The 22,389-nt window shown below is 40.3% G+C and overlaps 1 protein-coding gene across 12 annotated transcripts in view; it reads left to right on the top strand.

Moving 5' to 3' along the window:
* PBRM1 (polybromo 1) overlaps positions 1-22,389 on the top strand; it is a 107,600-nt gene that overhangs the window by 50,095 nt on the left and 35,116 nt on the right. For 8 of the 12 annotated variants that reach the window (XM_043964962.1, XM_043964955.1, XM_043964937.1 and 5 more), the window contains 3 exons: positions 7,139-7,244; positions 12,195-12,837; positions 20,196-20,407. In XM_043964962.1, coding sequence (XP_043820897.1) covers positions 7,139-7,244; positions 12,195-12,837; positions 20,196-20,407 — 961 coding nt within the window. Of the gene's footprint in view, positions 1-7,138; positions 7,245-7,706; positions 7,818-12,194; positions 12,838-20,195; positions 20,408-22,389 lie in introns of all 12 variants that reach the window. The other 4 variants (XM_043964966.1, XM_043964896.1, XM_043964888.1 and 1 more) reach the window with 1 other exon arrangement.

Below are 22,389 nucleotides of genomic sequence, written 5' to 3'. Positions count from 1 at the left end.
ATTGTTTCTTCGCAAAAATGGTTTTTAAAAAAAGTTTTATCATAATGTTTGTATGGCTTGTGTGCTTATCTATTTCACATTTGGCTGTTAGACTCCTTACAGATTTGACTAGGGTTCTTTTGATTATTGGTGTTGTGAAAACCTTAAGTATAATAGTGAAAGCAGACCTTGACTTATATGAGAGCATGAAAATAAAGTCGGACCACACTGTCCAAAGTGATTAGTATTTTTAAATTGCTTCACAAGGCAGAGTTAGCTGCCAAAGCATTAAGTTAGAGATCAGTTTATCAGACACACCTCTCACCGGATTTGAGAGATAAAAGGGACCTCAAGGGTCATCTAGTCCAACCCTTACATGAAGGAGTCCTCACTAGAACATACCTGACAAGTGATAACAAACATAGAAGTTATAACCCTAGTTCAATAAAATAGGAAGCAACAAGGAAGAGGAATCGGAAGGGACCTCAGTGGCCATTTAAACCAACTCATGACCTAAAAAAGAATCCTGGCCACAGCACCCAAGCGACCATCCAGTCTTTGCTTGAAGCCTCCTTTCCACGTTATCTCCTTCAGATCCTCGAAAACATATCATTCTCCACTGAGCCTTCTCTTTTCTAGGTCACGTGTCCCCAGTTCCTTCAGACAATTCCTATGGCAGAGACTTGAGGTCCTTCGCCATTCTGGACACGTCAGTTTATCAGTCTCCTCCTTAGAAACTGTAGCAGTCAGAACTGAACGCATTCTCTAAGGTGTTGTCTGAACACAGGATGAGCTCCTCTTTATTTCTGGAAGCTGTGCCTCTCTTAACACAGCCCAAGGTCCCATTAGCTTTTTCTGACTGGTCATGTCAGCCATTTAACTCATATTGACCTTTTAGTCCACTAAAACCCCATATCTTTTTCAGTCCAACTTCTTTCTAACTCCACCTTCCCTATCTCATCTTGTGAAGTCAATTTCTTAAACCTGCCGGTGAAATTTTACATTTGTCCCACTTAAATTTCACCTTATTGGATTCAGCCCAGTTTTATGTCCTGTTATCATCTTTTTAGATCCTGACTTTTGTTATCTGCTATGTTAGTTATCCCTCACAGAGGTGAGAGACACTGAAAATTTGACGTGGATACCATCTGTGCCTTTGTCTAAGTCAGTGATAAAAATGTTAAAGACCAAAAGGCCAATCACTCCCCTGGAAACCTCCTTCCAAAGTGACATGAAACCAGTGAATATGACTCCTCTTTCACTTGGACCATTCAGCCAGTTCTGAATCCGTCTGATTGTTCCGTTGTGCAGAACATAAATCTCTTCATCTTTTCTACAAGTATTTCATGGGACTTTATGAAATGCTTTGCTAAAATCTAGGTAAACTATAACCAACGGATTCCTCAGTTCAGTAGCCATGTCAGAAAAAGGAAAAAGGTTAGTTTTTGCTGAAACCATACTGTTCTTAGTGATCACTACTTCCTTTTCTAAATGCTCACTAACTGACCATTTAGTAATATAGTTATCCCTTCCACATCGCAACTTTCCCCATCACAGTTTTGATATATCACAGGTCAGCATAAGAAATTAAATGAGAATTTGGGGGGAGTTTTGCTGAAACCACAGACTACACGTGAAGGCCAGTAGACAATATGGAAAAAGTGTAGAAACTCAGAAATGCATAAAATATATGTATAGTATTGTATAATATCAACCTATTTTATCTTTTAATACCATGATAATTCAGATGTCTTCTATGGCATGAAGGGAGGGGTAAAAAATTTATGTGGATTTTCCAGATCTCAGGGGGCACTGTACTCCTAACCCCTGCGATGTATAAGGGATAACTGTATATCCCAGAATTTTTCCAAGAATCCAAAGTGAGGTTTGCTGGCAATTTCCTTCCTGTTTTGAAAATGGAGATGATATTTGCACTTCTCCAGTCTGGAGATATCTCTTCTGTTCTTTATAATCTTTCAGATATTGACTCCCCAGTATTCACTTCTGTCACTTCTTTCAGTACCTGAGCTTGTACTTCATTGGACCAGGTGAGTCAGTTTCATCAAGGGCAACTAAGTACTTCTACCATCCTTAGATAGCAACCCCTTCTTAACCAATTTTGTTCTTTTTTGTTTTGTTTTGTTTTCCAAGCCAAAGATCATTGTCCTTGACCAAGAAAACAGATTTTTAAAAATCAGAATTGAGTGGCTCGCCTTCTCTTTTCAGTAATCACTTATCCATCCACTTGAACAACAGTCTTACCCTCTGATCACTAAGAACAGCATAGTTGCTTTCTGTTACCTTTCCTTGCTCTATCTCTTGCATATATGTTGAAAAATATGAATTACCAGGTAAATTCTCTGTTCGCCTCTGTTGGTCTCCAGGCAACTCTCATTTTTCCTCATTGAAATTGTTTTCCTTTGTGTCTTCAGAATTTCATTCTTCAGTTTCTCATCCCTCCTCAGCTAAAAAAACTCCTAGATTGACTAAAGTTATCTCCTTTCATACTTAAAAAACTACACATCTGGTAGTAAATTAAGACATTCATTACTCTGGTAAGTGGTACAAGCTGAAAACATTAAAAATTCAAGAAAGTTTTAGACAAAACTATGGACAATCTTGCCATAATGGCCTATCAAAGGTATCCAGTAATGGGGGAAGATTCCTCTATGTGAAGGATTTAACATTGGTCCTTAGGTCTTGCTGACCTTTGGCATCTTCTCAGGGTATCATTTCCCCATGAGAGCTAATTCAGAGGGCTTTTGACTTTGGCGGCCTCAGTGCTATCACTATTTACTACTTTCCAGGCCTTCTTTGATCATTGAATTCCTCCCTTCCAGCCCCATCCCACACTCCAGGGCTGCCTACTTCTAGATTTTCCACTATTCTTAATCCTGTTTCATTTGTTTGGTTGAGAATTTCCCAATTACTTCTTGACCTTCTCCTGATTCTGCTCTCATACCTGCATGTCCTTTTCTAGAATCTGCCTCACTTCCCCTTCTGTCCACCATCTGTATTTATTTAAGTTCATAAGAGTAGCATTTTTTTTAAGTGAGGCAATTGGGGTTAAGTGACTTGCCCAGGGTCACACAGCTAGTAAGTGTTAAGTGTCTGAGGTTGGATTTGAACTCAGGTACTCCTGACTCCAGGGCTGGTGCTGTATCCACTGTGCCACCTAGCTGCCCCAAGAGTAGCATTTTCTAAGGATTAACCACAAGGGAATAGAATTTATACTATATAAAAACAATATATCAGGGCAGGGTAATTAGAAATGCAAATAAAACTACATGGCTCCTGCCTATGGTACATAGCTCATATGGCATTCTATTTAACTACTCTGCACCTAACTTGGCTCATCCTGAAATCCTTTTTAGATCTGAATATCTAGCTCTCTTATAGGCCTTAAGAGAGCATCTTCTGATCCTACTGTTAATTACTCAGCTAACTAGATATTTCCCCTTATTCTGCCCCAAATTGGAACTATTCCATGGAAATAAAATTTATCCCATAATCTCAAAAGTAGACCATACCACCCCTCTGAAAGTACCCCAAAACAGGTTCTGCTTTCAGTCAACTCATTTGACAAATACCGAGTCCCAATTTATGTAAACCCCTGTGTATAAAGACTGAATCCTGAATTGGATGAACCATTCCGATTTAGCGAGGCTTGTTCTAATGACTACATTTCTCCAATGACAGTTTGATAAGATTTCAATGGTTACACAGAAATTGAAAACATATTCTTTTAAGTAACTTATCCAAAAGTATCAGTTTTGATAAGTAACAGATTACATTTCAAGTCTTTGCAATTACACCAAAGAGAAAGTTCCTCTTCCTTCCTTTGGTTTGATAAATTTGATCTCCTATATCTACTTTCATTCTTCCAGAAATATCACAGCATTTATAAATCTCTTTTTTCTTCTCTCCCCCATTTTGGGCCAGATAATAGATTAGATTTGGCATAAAGGATTGCATCATGGAAAGGGCACCTATGACACCATCATTCCTATCCACTGTCAGTGCCTTAGACACTACTTGTCTAGAGAAGCTAGAAAGGAGAACAGATTAGTGTCAGCCAAGGGGGCGAGGCCACTCTCTATAAAGTGGACTCTACTGTTCTGTGACTTTAACAACACTTTTGTTAATTCTTACTCAGAATGCAGCATAGCAGAAGAGGCCTGGAAGGTAAGGTTTATTTATTGTTCCACTTCTCCACTTTATCAAAGGGCCTATAAAGGTCTTTAAGTTTTTACTATTTGGGGATCTGTGGTTTTATTGGGAAAGGTACTTTCCTGTACTAGAACAGATCATAGCCTTCCCATACCTTCTCATTCTGTGTGATTCTTCTCCGTGTTTTCCAAAGAAAAATCTTTGATAGAAGTGCTAGCCAACCCACTGCCAGCCTTCCTCTTGGTTTGTTGTTGTTGTGGCTGTTAGTTTTAAAAATATTCTGGTGGGGGCCAGTGCACCCCCTTGTCTGTCCATCTGTTGTGTTTCATTCTCACTGTGACTGGTCCACTACCTTTCCCAGTAATACCTGCCCTTGATAACATCTTTTACACCACTTCTCCACAAGAAATTGTTTTTGGCATTCTTTGATTTGCAGTCAGTGTTTTATCACTGGGAAAATATTGATGTTAAAGAGATTGGCTTTTGTGGCAGCCGTCAGTTAGGGAATCATTGAAAACACTGAGCTTTTCTCAAGTGAAGTCTACTCTGATTTCCTGTCCTGCTTTATTCTATACCCAATATGTTGTCTATCTGAATCACCTGTACAAGATGGACCTATTAATTCAACAGGTTACCTCTCCAAAGACTGCATCTTGTGCCCACCTTTTTATGCAGTGTGGATGTTTAAAACAATCTTTCCCACTGCTGTGTGTTCCATTGAAGCTGTTTAGTGCTTTGGGGCTTCATGCAAACATTTAGGAGGAACTTACCATCCATAGGGAATTCTTCTTTTGTTTGGACTTTCCTCTTCCGTGACCCTGGCAGGCCGCAGTGGCAGTGCTAGGTCTGTGGTCCTAGCCTCTAGGTTGTCTTAGCTCTGCTGCTGGTTGCCTCAGTTATAACCAGTCTCCTCCTCTTGGGTGTTGGACTATATGATCTCTCAGATCCCTTCCAGCTCTAGGTCTATGATCATGTGAGCCTGTGAACACTTTGGGGTTGTCCTGTATCTCCCCATTGTCAGTATGCAGTCTGTTGCTGAATGAAGTTCTTACCATAGCCCCATCTGTCCTTGTTTTGTATGATTTTGTTATGTGCTTTGGAGATACCCCATCTGAGGAGAACCTTCAGGGCTGCATTTTGTTCTACCAAACCAAATACTTTTGTAAAAGCAAAGCAGTAGTCAGCAGAATCTTGCCTTCTGGCACTTCTCATTAAGCTGTGTGGAATGGCATTCTGTAACAACAGCTTGCACCAAGTACCTGATGGGGGCCAAGCCTTGACAGGACCCTGTTCTTCCACTCAGGAGTTTTTGCAGTAGAAGAATAGGACCCCAACCCACAGAGTTACCACAGACCGAGGCACTTCAGCTTCTGACAACATGCTGCCCTGTGGCTCTTCTTGGTGTCCCTGTGCTTCAGAGCTGTGAACAGACTGGGCTGCAGCTCCCTGTCTTGACTCCCACCAGCTCCTCCCTCCTGCTCATCTACATCAGCCCCGTTCCTCGGGCATCCCTTTTCCCTACCCTTCCATTGTGCCCTCTGGAATCCCTTTTCTGGTGTCACCAAACTGCCATACATGTTAGACCTCTTCCTCCCCCACCCTAAATTACTTTGGATGTGTTTTATATTTACTTACGTGTGTCCATGTTGTTTCCTCCCAAAAGCGCATGAGCACCTTGAGGGCAAGGGTTGTTTCATTTTGACTTTGTGTCCCCAGTGCCTCACACAGTCACAGCGTCTGGCACAAAGTAGGCACTTGGGAAGGGGGGGTCCCTCATAGCACATAGTAGTACATGACAGAGGTATCCCAAAAAGTGCTGCAAAATTAGCTCTGAGACTTTATGGAAGAGGGCATTGGAACCAGGTTTAAATGAAGACTCAAATTCAGCAGGTGAAAAGGAAGGAAACCATTCCAGGTTAGCATAGCGATTGACAATGGGACGTTCATTATAGCAGAAGTGAGGATGGGTGGGGAGGGGAGTCTAAAAGCCGTGGCCACACAGGGTTGTGGAGTGCTGGGCAGAAGGGGAGCTCGATGCATGCTTTCTAAGTCAGGGTCAGTGTTGGCTGTTCTTTTTTTATTCAGTGCAGTTCAGTGTGATAAAAAGGAAAAAACACTGGCTCAAGAGTCAGAAGATCTGAGGTCCAGATTCCACCTTGGGCACTCAGAATTTATGTGACCTTGGGCATGTGATTCAAGTCTCAGGACCTCAGTTTCCTCAAGCTTAAAAATGAAGAGGTTGGACTAGATGACCTCAGAGGTGCATTCTAGCTCTAGAGGCAGCTTCATGGCCTAGTAAATGGAGTGCTGAGAATCAGGGGGACCCGGCTTCAAATCCTGTCCCAGTCACTTAACTAGCTATGCGACTCCAGGCAAATTGTTTAACCTCTCAGCCTCAGTGTCCTCATCTGTAAAATGGGGATAATAATAACACCTACCTCCAGGGCTGTTGTGAGGGTCAGGTGAGATAACAAATGTTTGAAAGCAAACCTTGAAGCACTACATAAATGCTAGCTTCTATCTTTCTCTTGGATGCCAGGCCCCGTATAATGGAGGGGAAGAGACATATCTGTGAATGTCACCTAAGCTGTAGCAGGCGGTAGTTGGGGAAAATGACTCCTAGAACAATAGGATCATCAAGAGGGTAGCAGTACTATAAATACCACGATCACTTATGTTGCCACATGGGACGTGGTCTCACCTCCTAACTAGCATCAGTCATGTCGAGAGTAACTCTAGTATAAAACACATATTCAAGATGTCAGCCTTCCCAACATTAGCCAAGTTTTCATCTTTACTTTCTATTTGGACTTCATCTGCTACTTTTTTTGACCCAGAGGGATAGAAACACTTTTGAGAAGTCTTACATGCATAAAGGTGGTTTAACACAAGAAAATATTATATTGCCCATAGACAGTTGCTGGAAAAGTTAGCCTAGTGTCAGATCCCTTAAACACTTTTTTTCTTTTTGATGTTGTTTTGGAAATAGGTATATAATGATGCCCATATTCTGGAGAAGATGCTCAGAGATAAGAGAAAAGAGCTGGGCCCACTCCCTGAGGATGATGACATGGCCTCTCCTAAACTCAAGCTAAGTAAGGCAGAATTGTGTATATTCATTAAGTTTTGTGTTTAATGAGAGATTGCCATTTTACTAAAAGAACATTGAGTAATTGATAGTTCTTAAAGTCACTAGTATTCTAGCATCTAAGTGACCGTTCTTCCCCTGCCCTCACTCTTTTTTTTAATCTAACTACTTCAGCTGAGAAGAGTAGATAGAGAAAAGGAAATTGTATTTTAAAATGTCATATGGGTTGGGTTCAGTTTACTTTCTTATATACTGTGGGTGTTTGTTACATATAAAGATGGAGTAATAGAAATTTTCCCTGTTTGTGATTATGTGTGCAGGAGCCTGTGTGTCTTTTTTTATTTTGTAATGAATTAGAGGTTAATTATATATAATCAATGTACAATGAAAACTAAAGCAATCATAGGCTGATAGTCCTGGTGGTTAAGAGCCTGGTCAGATGACATCTGGAGTACTGTGTTCTCTTTAGGGTCCTGCATTTTAGGAAGGACATTACTATGCCACAGAGACTCCAGAAGGGAGGGCAGCCAAGATCATGAAGGCCTTAGACCTTACGCCATATGTGGATTGAAGGAACTGGGTATGTTGAGTTGAGTTTAGAGAAGAGAAGACAAGTGACAACTGTCTTCAAGTACAGATGGTTCTTGTTTTACATAAATTTGCATCATGCAAATTCATCTTTACATACAGAATTCTAAAAGAAATCCACATTCCAAAAAAAATGCCTATGTTAACTTTACTATATTGTACTGTGCTCTCTCTCTCTCTGCTCCTGCCCCTTTGCTCGGTGCTCCACAGCCTCCCACCCCTTCCCTCCCTCCACCCCGCCCCCCCCCCCCCCAAAAAAAAACCTTTAAAGTGAAATCAGAAGGGACAGGTGGAGAAACCACTGCTGCTGGGTTGAGGGCTTAGCTTGAGAGCTCCAGCACCTAGGGAGGGGACTTTTGCCCCTTTCTATTCACCCACGTGCCCAACCCCAAATGTCTGTCTTCCATTGGTTTGCTCTTGGGTACTGTGTGTTGTCCATCCTCTCCTCTCTGTGTCTGTTTCTAGCCTCCACATGTCTGCCCTCCAAGAGTTCTTCCTCTCAGTTCTGGCCAAATCCCAACATGGCTGGCCCAGGCCCCTGCTCTTACTTCTCTGTCCCCAGTCCCCACATGTCCTTGAACTGTGTGCCAGACCCCTCCCTCCACAGGCGTACAGCCCCCTTTCTGCCTTCTTCAATTCATCCTTCTCTCCCTTCCCCACATCCGTGGGCAAATTCGTGTTCCATTAAAATCACTTGATGTGTAGAGGTCTGTGGAATAGTCCACTTAGATAAAGTGAGAAGTGTCTGCATTAGAACAGCTGTCACCTAGAAGAGGGATTGGGGGCAGATTGAGGTTGGATACAATAACCAACTCCCAGCAGTCTTGGGAAGTGGAGGGTTCACCCTCTATGAAGGTCTTCAAACAAAACGCTGGAAAACGACTTCTTGGCTTTATTATGAGGCATTCATTGCTCAGGGAAAGTTTTGACTAGTTTGCCTTGAAGATCCCGTCCGGCTATACTGAGAAATAGTTGCTTCACTGGAGCATTGCTTCCTCAGTTCAGTTCAACAAACACTTGTACAAAGGCACAGGGGATACAAAAACGAACTAGCCCCTGCCTCTAAGGCTGAGGCATTCACTTCTCTGGGGATGTGAAGAGAGAGAAACTTTGCAAAGAGAATTTCAGAGGCACACCTGGAGAGTTCCAGGCACATCTCTACAGGAGATGGCACTCACTGAAGCTGTGCTTTGAGGAACAGACATTGCCAGGGAGGATTACCTTGAGCAGAAACACCAAGACCACAGGCCAAGGTGACTCAATAGGTGTGTGAAGAGAATGAAATGATGGGAAAGGAGGCTGGAAGCCACATTTTAGAGGGCTTTACCAGCTGGCTAGAAAGTGTTTGAATGTTATGTTTGAGACAATGAGCCAGTGAAGATTTTTGAGTAGGGATCAGAGACACGTTTTAGGAAAATCAATTTGGCAAAGGTGTAAGGATAGATTGAGAGAGGGGAAACTGGAAGCAAGAGTGTGGAAGCTATGGGGATAGAGAGAATGGGATGGATGTAAATTCAGAGGTAGAAGCAACAAGACTTGGCACCTGATCAGATAGGAAGGACTTAGAGGTAGAGAAGAATCAAGGATGACTCCAAGGTTGCAAACTTGGGTAACCTGAAGGGTGGTGATGCCTTCAACAGGTTTGTTGTTTTGGGGGGGGGGTGGAACTGGAGAGAAATAGAATAACTGTATAATACAATTTGGGAAATGTTGAGTTTGAGTTGGCTATAAAACATCTAGGTAGAGGGGCAGCTAGGTGGCGTAGTGGATAGAGCACCAGCCCTGGATTCAGGAGTACCTGAGTTCAAATTCGGCCTCAGACAATTAACACTTACTAGCTGTGTGACCCTGGGCAAGTCACTTAACCCCAATTGCCTCAATTAAAAAAAAAAAAACATTTAGGTAGAAATGTCCAACAGGGAGTTGGTAATGTGGAACTGTGATTCAAGATAAAGGTTTAATTCCATTATTGTTTTCTTAGCTGAAATTATTTGTGATAAGGGAGTAAGATTCACAGGGAAGTGACAGAAGTATTTAAAATTTTAAAACTATCAATAAGACATCTATTCTCTAAACAGATAAAAATTTTAAATTAATTTGTTTTTCACTTTTCATTTTAATTTAAAAAGAAAGGAGAGATTAGAGCCCAAGAAAGAGCCTTTGGTAATACCACCCTTAGGGGGCAGGAACAGGATAATGATCCAGCAAAGAAAAATCTTTTTCATCCTGGTTTATTGTAGGAAAATATTAAGAATACAAGATACTTTCAGTTATTAAGTAATGTAACAGTATACTACTGTGTCAAATATTTTTAATCATTATGTTTGAGTGATAGGTGGTTGTTTTTTTTATTTTGAGTGATAGGTGTTTTTTTGGGTTGGTTTGGTTTGGTTTTTTACAGGGCAATGAGGGTTAAGTGACTTGCACAGGGTCACACAGCTGGTAAGTGTCAAGTGTATGAGGTTGGATTTGAACTCAGGTCCTCCTGAATCCAGGGCCAGTGCTTTATCCATTGTGCCACCTAGCTCTGCCCCCTGATGGGTGTGGTTTTTTTTTTAAGTCCAGTACTTTTATAATTTAAAAACTGAAAAATATCACATGAAGAAAATCTCCAAATGGTATTTTATAATACTGTCACGTAGTCTATAGATACATTTTTGCTCAGCAGATTTAAAAACACATATAACCAGTTGTGTTCATTGGGCAGCTAGTTAACATAATTGGTAGAGCACAGCACTTAGTCAGGAAAACCTGAGTTCAGATCCTGCCTTAGATGCTAGCTGTTCAGACCTGGACAAGTCATTTAGCCTCTGTGCTTTAGTTTCCTTATGTGTATAATGGGGATGATAATAATTAGCATCTACCTCACAAGGTTGTAGGAACGCTTTATAAACTTCAAAGCACTATTATTATTCATGTGGTTTCACCATAAGACTTATTTTAAAGTCCACTGTTTAATGTTTCATTGTTTAAAAAATATTGTACTTTTCACTGAACTTAAAAAGTAGCCAGTTTGGAATTCTGATCAGCTACAATAGAGTTGAATGTCAAAATTTCCGGCCATTCGTTTATTGTCCTGCTGTGCTTTATGTCTAGAATCTCCTTTTTCAACTTGAAATTTAACTTAAATTAAGGTTAAAGTTATCACCTAGATAACGTAATAGAACACAGAGAACAAATGCTTTTTAAATTTTTTGTCCGTATTTTACAGATACTTCATTTGTTATAAACTCTTATTCCTTAATCTATGGAATTTAGTAAGTAGTGAAGCATTACAAATCAAAGTGTTAAATCAAGGAAATAAAAGTCCAGAGAGAGAACTATGTCTATAACATGAACACATTATTGTATGCAGCTCTTTAACTAGCTCAGATCACTGCTCAATCTGACCTCAACTCTAGTTTGTTAATACGCTTATGAAAGGTAGATGGGAGGAGTTACCCTTAATTCTGGAAGTGAAAAAATTGTCATTTTGAGGGGAAAAGGAGCTGATCTGTAAGCCAGCGAGTCAAGATTGAAATTCCAAATAGAATTCCATTGTCATATGGCCCAGTTCTCTGACCACACTCCTACCTTTCCTGAACTTCATAAGAGTTGTCAGGGGCTTCCTGGACCTTCAGTAAGAGGGCAGCTAACACTGACCACTGTCCTATATATGCTTCTAGTAGAAGGGGGCGATTCCATCCTAGCAGCTTTATCTTTCATTTAACTGATAATTTTCTTCAACAAAACCATTCAGGGAAGTAATTCCAAACCTTTTTGAATGAATATCCTTTTTTTTAACATCAAAGAAGTTTGGTAATATTAGTAGTTATACGATTAGTATAAATAGTACAAATAGTATAAAAATATTTATTTAACAAGTTTTTAAATGATCACAGTAGCTTCTATATGCATTTGAAAAATAATATTGCATATATTGCCCTACCTTTAGCCATAGAACTCTTTTTATTTATTTGTGGATTTGCATATGGATTCTTGAACTCCTTTCAGTGACTCCAAGGTTGGGAACCACTGATATAGGGCACATCTGTTTATGGAGATAATAATGATCAGTAGTTAAAAGATGGGGGTTGGGGCAGCTAGGTGGCGCAGTGGATAAAGCACTGGCCCTGGATTCACTGAGTTCAAATCCCACCTCAGACACTTGACACTTATTAGTTGTGTGACCTTGGGAAAGTCACTTAACCCCCATTGCCCCACAAAAAAAAACCAAAAACAAAAGATGGGGGTCATAATAGCCAGATTTGTCCGCAAAGTATCTAGCCTATCTTCCCTCAGATACATGAGTCACAGGGGGAAGAGGGTAGGCTGTGGGAGAAATGGAAATATTTTACTGCTCATGTAACCTTTGAAACTGTTTCTTTAGGTAGAAAGAGTGGCATTTCTCCTAAAAAGTCCAAATACATGACTCCAATGCAACAGAAACTAAATGAAGTCTATGAAGCAGTAAAGAACTACACAGATAAGCGGGGCCGCCGGCTCAGCGCCATCTTCCTAAGGCTCCCCTCCAGGTCAGAGCTGCCAGACTACTATCTGACCATCAAAAAGCCTGTGGACATGGAAAAGATCAGAAGCCACATGATGGCTAACAAGTACCAAGACATAGACTCCATGGTGGAAGACTTTGTCATGATGTTCAATAATGCCTGCACCTACAATGAGCCTGAATCCCTGATTTACAAAGACGCCTTAGTCCTGCATAAAGTATTGCTTGAAACTCGAAGGGACATAGAAGGAGACGAGGACTCTCATGTTCCTAACGTGACACTACTTATCCAGGAGCTTATCCACAATCTTTTTGTGTCTGTAATGAGCCATCAGGATGATGAGGGAAGGTGCTACAGTGACTCCTTAGCTGAAATCCCTTCTGTGGATCCTAGTTTCCCAAATAAACCCCCTCTGACTTTTGACATAATTAGGAAGAACGTTGAGAATAATCGATACCGCAGACTGGACTTATTTCAAGAACAGATGTTTGATGTGCTGGAAAGAGCAAGGAGAATGAATCGGTAAGTTAGACCATTTCCTTTGAAAGACAAATGAGTTTATTCGGAAGGCAGCAGAATGGTCTACATTTGCATAACTGTTTCACATTCTTAAAGGATAGGGGAGTTCTGGCACCCACATCTGGTGAGCTGAAGAAAGGATTCTCTTCTGAAACTCCCATTTTAGAAGCTGGAGGGCAACTGTAAGTTGTCAGGGGAAAGAGAGGGCAAACAGAGTTCCTACCTTTTATGACGAGATTAATGTGGAAGCTAAAATAAAGCCATTTTACAAAATGCTTTTTAAAAATTCACCGAATACAAATCCAAGAATATGTCCCATAGATTGTATTAATTGAATACAACCAATTGAAAAGGGTGTATTAAGTGTCTATAAGTATAGAGAATGAAACGATTCTGGTTTTCAGTGAGCTTACATTCTAATGGAGATAGCATGTACTTATAAAACATATGCAGCATAAACGTAAAGCTAATAAATACAAATATATACAGGGTGGTATGGGAGGAAGGGCACTTGCAGTTGGAAGAATCAGGAAAGGCAGAAAATAGTGCTTACCCTTCATTTTAAAGGAAGAGAAGAACTCTGTGATGTCCAAGTAAGGAGGCCTTGGGGGATTGCCTGGGGTAAGAAATAGAGAGAAGGCCAGTTTGTCCAGACCACAGAGTGGGAAGCAGAGTAATATTCAGTCGGTCTGGAAAGAAAGATTGGAGCCAGCTTGTGTAGGAATTTAAAAGCTAACAGTATAAGAATATATCAGAAGCTTTAATGCAGTGTTCTCTAAAAATTAGACTAAAATTAATGGTCTTTTCAACTATAAAAGATTTTTCTTTTCCACAGACTTTTCAAAGAGCCATGTTTAGTGTATTTCATACTGAAATGAGTTCATTAAATGATGTAAATGAAGCAATAAATATGAGACTTAAGGATCTTTTAGAGATCATTACCAAATATCATTTCCAGTTTCTAGAGACGATGCTGTATATCAGAAAACCTAAATCTGAATCTGGATCCTTCTTCTAACTAGCTGTATAACCTGGGGCAAGTCCCTTATACAACTGGGTCTCATACCTGCTGAACATCTGTGAGTCTTAAATTGAATTGCTTTTCAGACTTCAAGAATTCAGGAAGGACTAATACTCTGGATCTAAAAAGATCTATGTGGAAGAGGTTCTTAACCTCTGTTCTGTTAGGACTCCTTTGTCAGGTTAATCTATTGAAATCCATTCTAATAGTAATGTTTTTAAAAATGCATAATGTAAAATACATAGGATTACAAAGGACACTGAATAGTGAAATGCAGTTATCAAAATGTTTTTTTATGGGGCAGCTAGGTGGCGCAGTGGATAAAGCACTGACCCTGGATTCAGAAGGCCCTGGGTCCAAATTTGGCCTCAGATACTTGACACTTACTAGCTGTGTGACCCTGGGCAAGTCACTTAACCCCCACTGCCCCACAAAAAAAAAAAAAAGTTTTTTAAAACAAGTTCACAGGGGGCAAGCTAGGTGGCACAGTGGATAAAGCCACTGGCCCTGGATTCAGGAGGACCTGACTTCAAATATGACCTCAGACACTTGATACTTACTAGCTGTGTGACCCTGGGCCAGTCACTTAACCCTCATTGCCCTGCAAAAAAAACAAACAAAAAACAAGTTCAGAGACCTCATATTAGAAGCCATGGTCTAGAATGAGGGGCCAGATTAAGTCAAATGAAATTTGATAGAGATAAATGTGAAGTACTTCAAATTTTTTTAAAATCCCCTGCACAAATACCAAATGAAAGAGGTAGAGCTAGATAAATAGTCTTAATCCTGGTTTTGAATCTCTGGTATAGTGGAAAGAGTGCTGGACCTAGAATCACAAAGACTGCTGTCTAATAATGGGAAGGCCACTTAATCTTCTCTGCATTTCAGTTTCCTCCTCTATAAAAATGCAGGTGATGCCCATGTCACCTTCCTCAGCAGCTTATTTTGAAGCTCAAATGAGCTGATGTCTATAAAGCGCTTTGGAAACCTTCAGATACTCTACATGATGAATATGAGTGTCGTCATCATCAATAATAGCAATAGGACATATCGACCAGAAAAGCTGGCATGTTCATAGGCTCTTATAAGAGGTATAGAATCATAGAAACCAAGAATTGGTAGGGACCTCCAAGGCTTTCTTAGTCAAAACTGCCCAAGACGCCCCTCACGAACCTCCCCAACAAGTGCTGCTGTAGGAAGGGAGAACTTACTACCTTCTGAGGCAGCCTGAGATCACCAGATCTTTTTTCATGTCAACTCTTGTCCGTCCATGCCACACTAAGTCTTTCTTGTGCAGTTGATTTTTTTTTTTTAAGTGAGGCAATTGGGGTTAAGTGACTTGCCCAAGGTCACACAGCTATTAAGTGTCTGAGGCCGGATTTGAACTCAGGTACTCCTGACTCCAGGGCCGGTGCTCTATCCACTGTGCCACCTAGCTGCCCCCGTGCAGTTGATTTTTAAACTCAAGTATAGACTTGACATTTAAGTTAAAGGACTGACCCCAAATCACACAGCTGATAAGTAGCAGAGCCAAGAGTCAGATCTGGGACTTAGGACTCTCAGTTGAAGATCCTTTCATGTATGTCACATGACTTCTCAGCAGATGTGGACTTCTTTTCAAAATAAGGATTTTAAATGCATAAAACAAAGTACTTAAGAGTAAAAAAGAAAACTTATTGCATTGAAATATAGTTATCAAATTTGTTTTTAATTCACAGACCCCAATTTAAGAACCCATGAACTTTATTGCTTTCTTTGGATAACGGGCTGTTATATAGAAAAGGGAATGAATTTCCAAAAATAGAATTGGCTGTCTGGTGGTGGTGGTAATAGCTAGCATTTATCTAGCACTCTAAGGCTTTCAGAGCACTTTATAAATATTATCTCATTTTATGCTGACAATAACCCTTGAAAGGTGGGTGTTGTTATTATCCGCATTTACAAATGAGGGAACTGAGGCAGATAGAGTTTAAGTTTTTGGCCCTTGGGTCTAGATAGGATTTGAATTCCTATTTTCCTGAGTCCTAGTCCAGCTCTAGATAGATAGTCATTTGAACTCGAAGAGCAGGCTAGCTAGCCAGTTGTCAGAGATGTTGTAGAGGGATTTCCTTTTCAGGTGTGCCTTGGACTAAATGCCCTCTGGATAACTGAGAGGCACCTTCTTTCCTTTACATCTGTGAATGATACATGATTTACTGGGATCGCCTGCTGCTTTTAGCACTTTTTAGGAAATACCTCCTTGCTAATAAGGCTTATATTACATTCAGGTTTTTGTTTGGTTTTGCAGGGCACTGAGGGTTAAGTGACTTGCCCAGGGTCACACAGCTAGTAAGTGTAAAGTATCTGAGGTTGGATTTGAACTCAGGTCCTCCTGACTCCAGGGCCAGTGCTTTATCCACTGCACCACCTAGCTGCCCCCTACATTAGGGTTTTGATAAGAGTTTGTTGTTTGTTGTTGTTTCAAAGGGAAGTTGTCATCCTAGACCTTTGATTTCATTGGGGTGGGGAATTTCCTCTACTGATGCAATCAGCAGTTTGCCTTAAATTCACAGTTGTAGAGATTTGCCTCCAGCACTGAGAGTTAAGAATGACATGCTTGCTATTAAATAGCTAGTGTGTGTCAGGCAGGATTTGAATCCAGGTCTTCCTGACTCTGAAGTTCACCCTCTACTACATTGTGCTGCCTCTCTGTGTTATTTAAGTACATTGAAAACCTTGACATGGGTTAGAACTAGAGGGGAGTAGCTAGGTGGGGCAGTGGATAAAAGCACCGGCCCTGGATTCAGGAGGACCTGAGTTCAAATCCGACCTCAGACACTTGACACTTACTAGCTGTGTGACCCTGGGCAAGTCACTTAACCCTCATTGCCCCACAAAAAAAAGAGAGAGAAAACTAGAGGGAACTTTAAAGATCATCTAATACAAGGGTTCTTATTTGGAATCTGTGGATAGATTTCAGGGTGCCCATCAACACTCATAAATTTGATCTTTTTTAGTGACCTATGGAGTGGTCTCCAGGCTAGTTGCTCCTAGCAGGTTCTTTCAGAGACTGCTTTATACTTAGACACACAAACCATAGTGCAGCTTCTGTGCATCTCCTAATCTTCACCTAAAAGAAGCCACCCTGTCTTGTCCAGTGATGTTCTCATTGTGGAAAGTTTGGTTACAACTCCCCTGAGTATAAAATTGGATACTAATGACAACAGTTTTGAGAGAAATGATGTCCACAGGTTTTTTGTGCATGAGAAAGGAAAGGGGGGCTCATATCAGCCTTTTAGTATCAGATTGTTGTTGTTGTGTGTCCTTCATTCTCAAAGAGGACCATGACATCCAGGGTGATGTCATGACTTGCAGTAAATTGGATATAAGTGAGGGAGGGCTCTGCAGAGTCACCAGCCTCACTGTCTCCTCCAGAGCCATCTGGGTCCAGTGGCAAGATATACATCAGGGTGACTGGAGATGGCCCCCACAGTCTTAGAAGAATTGTTATAAATGTAGAGTTTGGCAAGACCTTCACACAAGTAGCACCTGAGAAACGCTATAGGCTTTCATATATTTGATGCATCCTTTTTATGTAGTTGTTTTTATCATGGTTTATCTTCCTTATTGCCTACCAAGTTGTTAGGAAATTCTTCATCTCCCCCTCTGCATATATTTGATTTCATCCCAGTACTTGATAGTGACTGCACATGGCAGGCATTCCATAGATGTTTGTTGGATAGGCAGGGGAATGACTCAAAACTCAGTGAAGTATCAGGAGGACCTGAGTTCAAACCCAGCCTCAGACACTTACTAGCTTTGTGACCCTGGGCAAGTCACTTAACTCCCATTGCCCTGAAAAAACAAACAAACAAACAAACAACAACAACAAAAACTCAGTGAAGGAGCTTCGTGGTTTGATTTGAAAATGAATTTAGTAGAACAGGTTTTGGGGGGTTTTTTGTTGTTGTTGTTTTTTTAGTGAGGCAGTTGGGGTTAAGCGACTTGCCCAGGGTCACACAGCTAGTAAGTGTTAAGTGTCTGAGGCCGGATTTGAACTCAGGTACTCCTGACTCCAGGGCCGGTGCTCTATCCACTGCGCCATCTAGCTGCCCCGTTAGTAGAACAGGTTTTAAAAGATGACCAGCAATTTAGGTGATTAAAAACAAGTCATTTGGGGACAGCTAGATGGTGCAGTGGATAGAGCACCGGCCCTGGAGTCAGGAGTACCTGAGTTCAAATCCAGCCTCAGACACTTAACACTTACTAGCTGTGTGACCCTGGGCAAGTCGCTTAACCCCAATTGCCTCACTAAAAAAACAAACAAACAAAAAAAAAACCGCAAGTCATTTAACCCTCTGCATTTTCATTACATTGGCAGAGAAGAGTTGTTGAACAGCGGGGTTCAGTAAAAGTACACGGGTAACTCATAGAAGGAAGCTTTCTGCATTACTTTCCAAGAACATGCTTAGCATTTTCTACCTGATCTGTAGTTTCAAGCAGTTGGCCACTCTCTACCTTCACCTGCTGGCACTGCTTCAGGGGTAAAGATTCCACACTGCTGAAGTTAGGCTCCTGCAGCAAAAACCTGTGTAATCCACAGAAAGTCAGGGACAAAGGCAGTATGGTGAGGACTCTGAAAAACCCATCATTTCTTTCTTCAAACTGTCTGCTTCCTTTAAGAAGTTCTCCCACAACTTATCCAGAATGTTCGCCTTAGAATAGAATTAGGTCTTTTATTTTTTCCTTTTTATTCTGTCTTTCCCTTCAATAGGAGGGGAAACAACCACTTTCCCCAGAAAGTTAGCTTATGGTTCTACTCACTTTCTTTTAACCATTAATTTGTTGATTACCTGGTGTCATTTACACCAAAGAAAGCTTCTTTACCACCCATACACACAAGAGTTCTTCTGTTGGAGTTACTAGTCTATTCTGAGATGGTAGTCTCTGAATACACAATTAGCTTTTAACTTAAAATTACAAACTATTTACCTGTAATTACCCATTTGATGTTTTCAATAACTAGATTTCAGAATACCCAAAACACATATCATAGTTGAGTTTGGCTTTTATATGTACCCATAACACTTTCCTGGAAAATGTGGCTCTCAGTGTTTCTGAAAGTGATCACTACTTCTCTACCCAGAAAGAATTGTGCTTAGATATCCTTTTTTTTTGTGAGGCAGTGAGGGTTAAGTGACTTGCCCAAGGTCACACAGCTTGTAAGTGTCAAATGTCTGGGGTCGAATTTGAACTCAGGTCCTCCTGAATCTAGTGTCAGTGCTTGCTTAGGTATCTTTTAAGCAAAATTTCATCAAGTTCCTCTGTTTGTTCTAAGACAGTTTAAGTTTCAAGTAATAACTTAGTGGTTTTATTCTTTGAATTCTTCTGTTTAGAGGCACTTGTAATCTCACCCTGTTGTGTACATCACTGTTGTCCCTGTCCCAGGAACAGCACTGTCATAGGTAAAAAAAAAAACAAGTATCCCCCCCCCCCTACCCCAGCTCCTTTCATGTTGACATGGAGAGACAAAAGTGTCCTCTCCTCATATCTTGACAGAATGCTTCCACAATTACATAATAGAATATTTGACTGGCAACTAGCTTTTTGGGTAATTTTCAGGCCCTAATGTTCAAAGTTCATCACATTCAGAGCCAGAAAGATCCTATTTATATCAGCCACCTCATGTTATATAGGAGGAAAAGGATGCCCAAAAATGTTTAGCAAACTGCTGGAGATCTCATGGAAGTTATATAACTATTATTGGAACCCCTTCTAATTCCTAGGCTTATAACTCACATTTTTGAATATTCACTATGTAGCCCACTAGCCACGCAGCCAATGTTACAAACAAGGAAAGTTGTAAGGACACAAGTTCACTTTGTCATCCGCCCCCTAATTAAGGGGTAGTTTTTTTTTTTTAAGAGTCAAAGAACCCCTGAGAATTATATAAAATTTGATAGTATATGCCCTGTGTAACATTTATACCCTAGCTTTGGTGCATTTGGATGTACCAAAAGCCTTATAACAAAACCTCACAATAATGAAAACATGTGATTTCCCATTGAACATTTGAATTTGAACATTCCTTTCAACTTGAGTCATCTGTCTGTTAGCTGGACATATGCCATATGTGATATGAAGTGGATAGACCACATTACAAATAGTTAATAGGTAAGAGCCAGTCTTTTTTTATCAATGCTTTAGAAATGTATCCACATTATTTCCCTGGGCCTGAATTGTATTCAATATCACTCAAAACAAATGCTTATATTAGGACTATTTGGCATGAATGAGAAAAGATAAGAAAGGAAGAGTAATGGTAATAATTCAACTGAAAATGTCCCCTATGTCCTTCCAGGACAGATTCGGAAATCTACGAAGATGCAGTAGAACTTCAGCAATTCTTTATTAAAATCCGTGATGAGCTCTGCAAAAATGGAGAGATCCTTCTCTCACCAGCACTTAGTTATACAACAAAGCATCTCCATAATGATGTGGAGAAAGAGAAAAAGGAAAAGTTACCAAAAGAAATAGAGGAAGATAAACTAAAACGGGAAGAAGAAAAGAGAGGTGAGTTTCTTTTCATTTTTTTTATGACCAAGAAATATGGTGCTTATTTTGTGGTCAAATCCCTCTATATCAAACCTGAGTTTGTAAATGAAGAATTATAATTTAAGATATGTCTCCTACATCCGAGGTCATTAAGAGGAACTATGTGTCTTCATCATCACTATGAGATTTTTTTCATAGTGCTTAAAAGGCTTGGAAATCTAGGTAGAGCATAGCAGGTAAAGATATATCTTTTCTGTCTCTGTAGAAAAAAAGACAATTAGTTCACAGAAGAACTTAGAACTTCTTAATATTGTTCATTGACAAGCAAATAAGAATCTGACTATACCCAGGAAGCATTTACTACCTTCTCAGTAAGATCTCTTCTAAAATATGTCAATCATATAATACCAAGACACACTTGAATTTGAGTTGCTTTTCTAATTCTTTAAAATGAGGCAGAATCTTACTCATATGCAGACTAGGAAAAATTCGTTTCAATGAATATGTATTGTAAAGAATTCTGTTAGAGCCACATCAACCAGAGATTGCTACCATCTGTCAGGATTTGTAACTGTTTAAGAACTAAGGAGGTTTTTTTGTCAGACTTGTAATCATTACAGACAGATCTGTGCTGTAGTCAACTTGCAGTATTTTTTCTATAATAACATCATGAGTTAGCATGAATAATTGGAATGTACAAATATCCTTTTAGCCCATTATTTCAGTCTTTCCACCAAAATAACTTTTACCTGGGCCAAGAGTAAAATGAATTCATTTGAAGTTCATTCCTTCTCATTGCTTTAGCATAGCCTTTAATGGAAATTCTAATATGAAGTCTTAAGAGAAGCTTGGGACCTGGCCAGTCAGCACTAAACAGTGGAGTTGACTGTGTCTATCCAAAAGATTCAGCTACAGCTATTTAAGTAGCTAAGGAAGGACAGAGTTTGATCATAGGACTTAGAGTCAGGTAGATCTGTCCTGCCTCAGACATTTACTAGTTGTGTGACCCTGAGCAAGTCACTTCACCTGTCTGCCTCGGTTTCAGTTGTCTTTATAGCTGCCACCTAGCATGTTCTCACACAAAGTACATGTAATCAGGTTTTAGAGTTTTGGGGCTAAAAAGAACCCTTGAGATCATCCAGTTCAACCTCTTCATTTTACAAGACACTGGGACCCACAGAGGCCAAACAACTTGTCCTATAAATGCCATTGCTGGGATCTGAATCCAGGTCTTCTGATTCCAAATGCAGTGCTTCTTCTGCTACACTACACTTCCTAATGGGTTGTATGGTTTAAATTAAGCTGAGCATGTTTTTAATCCAGAAATTATTTAATGCTATCAAAAAGGAGGTCCTTAAAATTATTCTGAATGTTTGCATTGATTATCATTGCTTACAGAAAAATTTTAAGAATTTGAAGATAGCATATGACAAAGCTAGTTGATCTTTAATCTTTGGCACATCCTTATTCCTGCATTATCTTTAATTAATTTTGGGGAGGGGGCAGGGCAGTGAGGGTTAAGTGACTTGCCCAGGGTCACACAGCTAGTAAGTGTCAAGTGTCTGAGGCCGGATTTGAACTCAGGGAGTCCTGAATCCGGGGCTGGTGCTTTATCCACTGCGCCACCTAGCCGCCCCCTGCATTATCTTTAAATTGGAAATGAATCATTTTTTTGAGTAGCTTACATAACACATTATGTAGGAAAGACATCTTTGTTTTCACACTGGCCTCCTCAGTTATTTTTGGCCAAGCGTAAGAATCTTTTGTTAGTAAATTCCAGGAGCAGATCCAGAAGGAATACAAGATGGTTTTTCACAGGACTCACCAATAGTAACTGTTGTGGAGGTGGGATGGATAGGTTGTCTTATGGAATGGTGAGCTCTTTTTTTAGAAACCACATATTTGGCAGTATGGCGGGCTGTCTTGTGTACCTTAAAATAAGTCAATGTATAATTTAGCTGTTAATGAGCTTTTGTGTGTGTGTGTGTGTGTGTGTGAGG

This window comes from Dromiciops gliroides, chromosome 1, assembly GCF_019393635.1.
Source record: "Dromiciops gliroides isolate mDroGli1 chromosome 1, mDroGli1.pri, whole genome shotgun sequence".
Lineage (NCBI taxonomy): Eukaryota > Metazoa > Chordata > Mammalia > Microbiotheria > Microbiotheriidae > Dromiciops > Dromiciops gliroides.
This window is presented reverse-complemented; position numbering and strand designations above follow the sequence as displayed.